Source organism: Camponotus vicinus, unplaced genomic scaffold (assembly GCF_025532165.1).
Source record: "Camponotus vicinus isolate PSW18456_S1 unplaced genomic scaffold, iyCamVici1.0 SCAF_12, whole genome shotgun sequence".
NCBI lineage: Eukaryota > Metazoa > Arthropoda > Insecta > Hymenoptera > Formicidae > Camponotus > Camponotus vicinus.
The window spans coordinates 1,757,120-1,766,115 of NW_028141948.1; the positions used below are offsets into that span (position 1 = coordinate 1,757,120).

Consider the following 8,996-nt stretch of genomic DNA (forward strand, 5'->3'; position numbering starts at 1 on the left):
TTTCGTAAATACATTTTTCTAGGATAATTCAAAGATAAAAAAGGAAGAAATAAATATTTTAAATAAATTATATATTAATTAGACACATATTAAAAAAAAATACTATATGCAAAGAATATTATAACACATGGAAAGGAAAGATGCTTGAAAAAAATTCTTTTTTGTTGCATCATGATATAGAAAGAAAAATTAAAAAGTTTGTCGAGGTTCTAAGAATTTGCATATTAAAAAAACAAAATTGTTACATATAGAACATATAAAATAATAGCACCACGAATAAACTTAAAGACGATTAAATTAGGTCGCTGGTACGAGTTACTCCTATGACATTCTTCTTTATCGTGACACAACGAGAAATGTCAATTCCCAGCATTCGAAGAACACAATTACGACAGCCTGCCACAGAGGGGGAGTAAGAAAGAAAAAGAGAGAAAAAGAGAGACACAGAGATGTGGAAATTAATCAATTAATGCTACGCCAGTGTCTCATTTAAGAAAGGATCGATATGATCAACGGTGGAAGGACGGAAGAACGAAGACGAACTTATCAAGCGATGTCTCTTACTGCAAATGTATATATAATGGTGAGTGTATTTGAAACGCGCGAGGGAATAATGTAACTTAACAACTTAATTGCTATTTCTTGAATGATACAGTGCTGTAAATACGCTATATCGCAGGAGGCTTGACAGGAGCTCACTGCTGATACTTTCTGTTGTAATCGTCTCGCCTATCGATCTGCTGGTTCAATGGTATTTGCGACTTTTGGGCCGCTGCACGGGCTTCTTCTTCCTAAAATGTAAACACAAATTTCAATAAATTGTCCCTGCTAGTTTGAGATACAAATAAATCTGATTTTTATTCTTTGATCGAAATCAAATATAGAGATTATTTGAATGTCACAAGCATTAGAATTATATTTATTATCATTATATAAAAAACAATTTTTATAAAAATCGTATTTTCAGCGTCTTTATTCTCTTCCTTTCATATTTCAAAGTTTAATTAAAAAATTGCTATTCTCCCTTGCGCGTGAGATAAAATATAGAAAATAAGAAATATAAAATAATTTAAAGATAAAGTATAAGAAATATAAATTAATTTAAAATATAAATATGAAATTTTGATGGGTTCATTTGATAGAATGTTAATTATCGTGGTTTATGAAGTAATTTTAATTACGTGCAGACCTCTCAGCATAGATCTATGTGTTATGCTTCCTGCAATGCATATAAGATTGGACTTTTCTATACCAACGAAAGTAAAAGCTGAAGAAAATTGGTAGCTCTGTTGTAGAGACACAAGTGATTAATGAGAGTCGAAAGGAAACCGTGTACGATAGCAAGTAGCTACCTTTTCGCATCTCTTCTTTTTGCGCAAGTCATTTATACCTTTAGTCTTTCCATCGATATGGATCGCTATCATGATTTCGCAAGTGCGCTCACTTAGTATACGGATAACTGAATGACTTTTCACAAATCCCGCTTGTGGAAACAGTGACCTATGCTAGCTATGGCGAAACAGAAGTTTTTTCCCATAAGATCGAGGAGAACGTCTCCCATAAAGGTGAACATGAATGTGAACATGAACAGATGTGATAAGGAATGGTGAGAGAGGAGGGGAACAAGTAGGGATAATTGAGGACAGGAAATTGTGAATGGATTTTAATGTTGAATGCAGGAATAAACTTTTACACATTATCCCTTTCTTTTCCCCTCTCCATGAATGAATCTCAATAGTTTCTTTAATAGTTTTATATCTTGTAGTATCTATTTGTTAATTTTTACATTTTTCTTCACAGATACAGTTTTAAATACTAGTATCCATTTTAGAATCTTAGATAATCCGTCGAATTGAAAATTTAATTACGTAAATTTAATTACTTTGCGAGAATTTAATTACTTTCTTAATTACAAATAATAATAAAATCTTGCATAAAATTATTTTATTATAAAAATTTATCGTTGATTAAATTCTATCTTATGGAATTTAGATGCAGTCTCGAATAGTCACTAAAGTAAGCATGAAAAGAGTATCCGAGGGTCTTTCAGTAATCGGCAGTGAGGGTTGGACGGAAGAGGAAAGGTCGTGAGTATACTTACCTCTTGCTGACGAATGCCCGCGTAGATGAGGTCGAGGCCTTTCTGGATCTCTTCGCTAACGGGTGGTGGCGTGGGAATGTGATCGCCCTGAGCGTGAAAGCCGGTCTCGTCGGCGGTGTAGTGAATGGTGATCAGCTGTCCCTCGGGACTCGTGTACGAGAAGGTGCCCTGCTGAACGATCGCCTCCGCCCGGTCTTCACCTTCACCGATGGTCTTGATGTAGCCGCTTTCTTCGGCAATGATGTTGTTGCCCGTTTCGTAACTGTAAGATGCAAATCGCCAGGACGTTAAATAATCGATTGCGCAAACGTACGGCTCAGAAATCGGACTGTATTACATAATATTAAAATTATCGTTGCCGAAGCTCGCACAAATTCAAGACAGATTCAGATAATGAGAAGTCGGTCCAGGATTGCATCGGTGTCTTCGGGATTACGTCAAATTCTCGTGTAATGAATATTTTATTGGGCGATATAAATACTATATGGTGGACATAAAATACATTGTATCGACGAAATATGTTTGCATATATAATATAAGAAAGTGTATAAGAAAAAATATTATATAAAAACAAGACAGACTTTAAAAATTTCATATAATTATTTTTAGTACTATTTTTAGAAAATTTTCTTCTCTCAAAAAGTGCTAACTAATATAAAATATATATAGCTAATTATTCTCGCAATATTCAATTCTTTACTTAATAATTAATTTTTTAATATTTTCAACTTTTTAATAATTTTTTTATTTTTAATACAACTGTGTCTTGAATCAAAAGTATAGAAAATATAATTGTACCTAGTTTTATAAGTTCCATCGTGTTCCTGTTGCTTGTTCCAGTGCAAGATCGGGATGGGCGTAGTAGATGTAGGTCGTCTACTGTCGACCTGATGTTGTCCATCATCCTGCTGATAGTTGCGTCCATGATAATTTGGATCTTGTGCCACCGCCAATCCCAGAATCATTGCTAAAACCTGAAAGACAACAAATGATACATTTCTGTCTCGATTATGAAAATACGTAATTAAGATATATTTCTAAAACGCATATCTTAAACGCAACAATGCGATTGATGCAATGCAATTATGTCATTAAGTAGAAACGTTATATCATAGGGTTCAGATTACGTCAGTTTACGTCCCTTTCTAATCGACATTCAGAAACTGGAGGAATTAGCGGATCAAATGATGGACGAGGGTAGATACGGAAGAGTGTAACACGAATGCCAAAGTGAATTTATCGATTTCTCTGCTACGAAATCGGCGATGCGCTCTCAGGAGATGAGTGAAAGTAAGAAGCAAATGCCAACGGGGGTCATTTAACTCCTGACCCATTGGGTCCGTCCCATTTCATCCCATCGTGAATCCCGCCTATATTTCTTAATATCGCGTTACTAGTTCCATTATCGTTTCGATTTTACGTCTATCGATTGAATCGAAAACTTATTTTTATAATATTGCTGTTTTCTTTTTTGTAATTTTATTTTCTTATAATTTTATTTTTTTGTCATTTTTCTTTCTTGTAATTACAACATTTATAATTAATTCGTTAAAATTGACTCTGCATTGATTACTAAAAAAAAGGGAAAAATTATAAATCTAACATAATATGTAGATATAATATCAATTGTTGCAGATCTTTTTAAAGAGAATATGTTCGAAATATATCATAAAAATATATCATGAACGAATATGTTTATTTGAGGAAAGTGATTGTGAAAGCCAAAGTCTCAATCTTTGGATTATGTAAAGTTTTTCCCACACACTTTTTATTTCATCACCTCAACGATGCATCTCGTGCATACAAATTAATAAATGCAGATTATATCGCGACATGTATCAACGACAATGATGAGTTCTTAAGATTCTAGATATTTCAAGCATCAGTTTTTTCACTACTATCGTTTGTCAGATAATCTTCTGATAATTAAAAATATATTTAAAAATATATTATTATATGTAATATATAATTTTTCAAATTCTTTAATTACTATAAATTAAGTTATTTAAACTCTATTAGATTTGAAAATTAATTTTTAAAATCCTCGTTGTTTTAGTAAATTTTATTTATATATATAATATTATATTTATGTTGTCTTTTTCTCTAAAAATTAAAAGAATAGATGGTAAAAAATAAGTTAAATAAAAAATAAATAAAATTAATATTATTCAATATTGATAAAACCAATTAACTATATCTTCTTTTTGATATCCCCTATTTGTAGTGAGATAATCAAGAACAATGGAAAGAACACAATGGTATCTTTTTTTTTTACTTTAAAGGCAAAATCACGTCGCGCTCGATTGACGTTCCGGAAGACGGTCCTTACGGTTACTTACCACGTATTTCATCCTGACTCACGAGACGTGCACCTTGTAACAAGATAAAAACGACGAAGGGAATATGTTGGAGTACAAACGCAAGGAGATAGTCGCAAACCAACGAGATCGACTGCGATCCCAAGAGAGGAAAGAAATCCTCTTTTATAGCCACTCTCACTTTACCCCTACTCGAGGAGGCCTCGAAAGATGCTTCGTGTGCTTTATGGCGAGAAGCCTACATATTTACCAAAGTAAATGCGTGTGGGATCGTCGCTTCTTTCGTGAGCGATCGTGTCGAGATCTCCCTGAGATCGCGGTACCGAGAATCGTCCTGCTCCGATTATCTCATTGCCCGAGACGACCTTACTCTTGGCTGAAACCTATCATCGCTCTTTCGATAGCTTTCCAATGGCTGCTATTGTTTGCAAAAACACGTTGCGCTCTACTTCATTCCGTGATAAAACTATGACTTCAATGAATTGATTAATAAATTGATCCATTTAATCTCGATATGGTTCATTATTCACATATATAAATATCGATCTAAAATATTAAGATATTTCGTAAAAATATTATCTGCGATAATTAAGAGCTTAAATTAATACTAACTTAAATTTGAACCATTATTCGCTCACTTATGTCATGTGAAATATTTCTGCATATTCTGCATACATTGCGCTTTGAAAAAAATTACACATGTATGTATAACGATAAATTATATGTATATAGTATTGTGATTCTGTCATATAATATTGAAACACTCGAGTTTCTCAGTTCATATTTCGCATCGTCATCGCAGATGACTCGAAACTTTCGTGTCGCTTCCGGTGGAATCGTGGGTGCGGATCATCTCGGATCCATGTACTTTCGTAGTTTTGCGAATTATGAGACCAGCAAGACAATGGGCGAGGAACGCATTCTAATATGCATACTTACATATGCATCAGAATGCGCGTAATAATGCCATCGCAACAGCCCACGATCAACGGCCTGCGACTGCGCTTCCGATTAGCGCAATGCATTTGTTGTTACGCGGCCTTCGGATTACTTTCGCGCGTTTCTTATCGAGAAGATGTATTCTTTTGCGCTTTAAGCCACGATTATGTATCCAAACTTTTAAAATTTTGAGAAAGCAGAGAATTAATTACTTTAATTAATTTTAACACATTAACATTTTTAATTTATAATGAAAAAGCTCTAATTTAACTCGTACAATCTGATCCATTTGATATTCAGAGAAATTAAAATCGAGCATTTTATTCAAATATTCAAATAATCGAGATTCTACTGCGAAGATAGAAATTAGTGAAAGTACAGCCAGTCGTGTTAGTCATGTGCATAAATAAATAATCATGAGAACGAGCTGTTCAATCTGAAGAATCATATATATGTGTAATGTTACATACATATCAATTTTTTGCATAACATTTTTTATGTATAACAATTTTATGCTACTATGTTATTTATGTCTTTATTTTCTTGATGGAGTCTGAATCAGTTGTCAAATTAAAATAATTTATGAAAACGTGTCTTTTGCCGTTTCTCTTGTACTCTATTACTTTTATTAAAGGTGTTTATAAAAGGAGATGACACTCCGCGACTATTACGCAAATGGATAGATATGCTAACTACTTTCACGCCAAGGAGTTATTAACTTCCGACGCGACATAAAACTCATGTTCTTACGCCTAGAAGCATCTCGAATATTATATTGTCTAGTCTAGCATCTAGCATTGATCCATGTTGAAGCGTAGCTTCTTGTAAATACAATCTGATGAATATTACTCATACAAGATGGAATACAGTCACAGATAAATCGATCATCGATTAAACTATCAATTATAATTTAATTGTTATATATAATATCAAATATTATATAATTATCGTTACATTAAAAAAAATATACATTAAATGTATCCTTTCCTTTTTTATATAATACAGCAGAAAAGTTAAAAAGAAAAGTTTCACATCGCAATTGATCATACATGATTATGATAACTGTAAAAATGCGATTGTAAAATTGTTTTAATCGTTTTGCTAAATTTTCGCATAGCTACAGTATTAAAAAGTCATAGTGCACAAGGACATTTTATTATCACAATATACACACACATCAGAACACATCGCAGACACTTACATTCATATATGCATTCGCATGATTTAATATCTGCAAAAAATTATGAAATATATCAAAATATTAATATATTAATACTTATTAATATATTAATAATTAATAATATATTAATACTTTTCTTTGATATATTTTGCTTACCATCTCTCATTTACGATGCGGAACAAGGTTGTTGCGGTGACACTAAAATAAATTACATAAGCCTCAGTTTATATTATTTAATACATTATTTAATATAAAAATGATACAAAGAATTTTATAAGAATTTACTTTCATAATCCTTGACAGAGCGACAAGAAGTGGAACAGGATGACAGTGGAACGAGAGTTCCAGGCGGAATGTAGCTAGAAAAAAATTATTAGTTTCAAAATTCATAAACAGACAACAAAAATGTAATAGGAATTTTCTGAAAAATTAAATTAACAAATAATTAGTTAAGAGTAAAAAATATCAAACCTCAAATTGTACGTGGTATTATCCTCCATAGGATTAACGGGTGGATAGTAGGCAGCCACAGAGTATGGTTTCTCGATCTGATCAGCTGATTCCACGGGTTGGTAACTCAGTCGCATCGTGGTCTCGGATTCCATCGGAACGTCAGATTGCTGATACTTGCATATGGGTGCGTACGATTTATTAGGCAGCAGACATTCATGATTGTTCGGTATGTAAGATAATCTATGAGTCGTGCAGGCTGAAATAATCATACGTTGGAAATAAAAAAATCAAATGGAGCAATCACACAGTCTCTAAGATTCTTTAATCAAGAAAGACATGTCAAGGAAGTAAATATTGCAAATAATATTTTATAAAATAATTAAATTATATTTAATAATATTTTATACAAGACTACATTGTAACTTACATTCTAGCGGCGAAGGCGAGAAAGTGAGATTGTTTTCTGGCCGAAACTCTGTCGGCGGTATCACACGTTTCCAGGTGTAATCGTGCTTCTGAGTAGTTTCGTCCTGCATCGGGCCTCTGCCTAACAATTCCTTATCGCAAGGCGTGATAGGTGTTTCCTGTTTGATGCACCAATTGCCCAGGAAACTCAGCTGCAACAAGAATATAATCGATTCATGAAACTTCAAATGTAAGAATCAAATTGATATGGTTCAAAAAAATAATTGCACGCGATCTAGATTATTAAAAAATTTTAATTGATGATTAATAGAGCGATTTTATCGTTTTAAACGTATTCCACGATGTGGAAACGAGAAAATCGACGTCCTCAATCTTACAAGAATATTTATTGTTTCATTTCGTTACAATAGCATTAAGGCTCAATAGAAAGATGACAGTCGAATCAATCTACGAGACGACGCAACGATTGTTAGGCAATTGGAGAAAATTATCTCGTAATCGTCGCATAATGCACTCAACAGTGTCGACCTGATTTAGTGTGTCATCCGCGAATCGAATTCACCGTGAAAGTGCAATTTCGCACGAATATGCTCACCCGATTGACGGTGTCATGAGAGAGCGGACATGGCGAAAAAATTATATTGCCAGGCTGGCGAATGGGATCCAGCGGCTTGTCACCGCCACACCCGAAATAGCTAAGGCGATACGTGGTATTGTCGTCGAAGCAGCAACCGCCGTTCAATAAGTTTTCGTTCTCCGGCTGGATAAAAGGTTCGGGAGGCTTTTCACCGCAGTGGGGCCAGTAACTTAATCTGTAAGTCGTGCATCCGTCCATCGGCGTCACCGGGCGACAATATTCTCTTTTTGATTGCTCCTCCTGAAGAAATATAAATAATTACATAATAAATATATAAAAAATTTTGTTCAACTTGTACACGCAAAATACTATAAATTAATAAAATATTATATTAATATAATTTGAAGTAATAGATATAAAAAAATTATTCAAAAATAAGAAAGGAATACTCATTAAAATTTATTAAAATATGAATTATGGATAAAATAGATTTTAGAATGATTCACTTTTATAGGGATCTCATTCGGCCAATAGCTAAGCTTATAAGTCGTATAATCTTCCATTGGTACATCCGATTTAACATATTTTTTAATCGGCGCATAAGAAGGTGTGGGAAATAAGCAGGAGGAGTTGTAGTAGCTCAAGCGATACGTCGTATCGTCTGTTTTCGACGTGTTATTAGTTAATTAATTGAACAATAAAAATCTTATCATAATTAAAATATCACATTAGATTTGATCTTTACTAAATACTGAAGATTACTAGATTATAATTGTAGAAAATTAGATATTCTTATCTAGCGCGATAGAAGTTACCGGACAAAGCAGCACAGGGACAATACAAATTATCCTGCACTTTTATGGGTTGAATACGATCGGTGTATTTCCACAAATAATCGTGTTTGTGTGTCGTGACATCTTCCATCGGACCTCTACCTAGCATTCGCCTGTCGCAGGGTGTTATTGGCGGATCTGTTTTCACGCACCAGTTGCCAAAATAACT

The 8,996-nt window shown here is 33.5% G+C and overlaps 2 protein-coding genes across 2 annotated transcripts; both read right to left on the reverse strand.

Moving 5' to 3' along the window:
• Positions 1-560: 560 nt before the first annotated feature.
• Positions 561-4,548, reverse strand: Cpr49ah (cuticular protein 49Ah). The gene is made up of 4 exons (XM_083084580.1): positions 4,441-4,548; positions 2,900-3,075; positions 2,102-2,363; positions 561-791 (listed from the first exon to the last, which is right to left on the reverse strand). The coding sequence occupies exons 1-4, from the start codon at positions 4,450-4,452 to the stop codon at positions 696-698; spliced, it is 546 nt and encodes a 181-aa protein (XP_082940706.1). The 5' UTR covers positions 4,453-4,548; the 3' UTR covers positions 561-695.
• A 1,946-nt stretch (positions 4,549-6,494) lies between these two features.
• LOC145963017 (uncharacterized) lies at positions 6,495-8,949 on the reverse strand. Its single transcript, XM_083084596.1, has 7 exons — positions 8,810-8,949; positions 8,013-8,294; positions 7,419-7,608; positions 7,010-7,247; positions 6,824-6,897; positions 6,695-6,736; positions 6,495-6,589 (listed from the first exon to the last, which is right to left on the reverse strand). The coding sequence occupies exons 2-6, from the start codon at positions 8,250-8,252 to the stop codon at positions 6,705-6,707; spliced, it is 774 nt and encodes a 257-aa protein (XP_082940722.1). The 5' UTR covers positions 8,253-8,294; positions 8,810-8,949; the 3' UTR covers positions 6,495-6,589; positions 6,695-6,704.
• Positions 8,950-8,996: the final 47 nt, after the last annotated feature.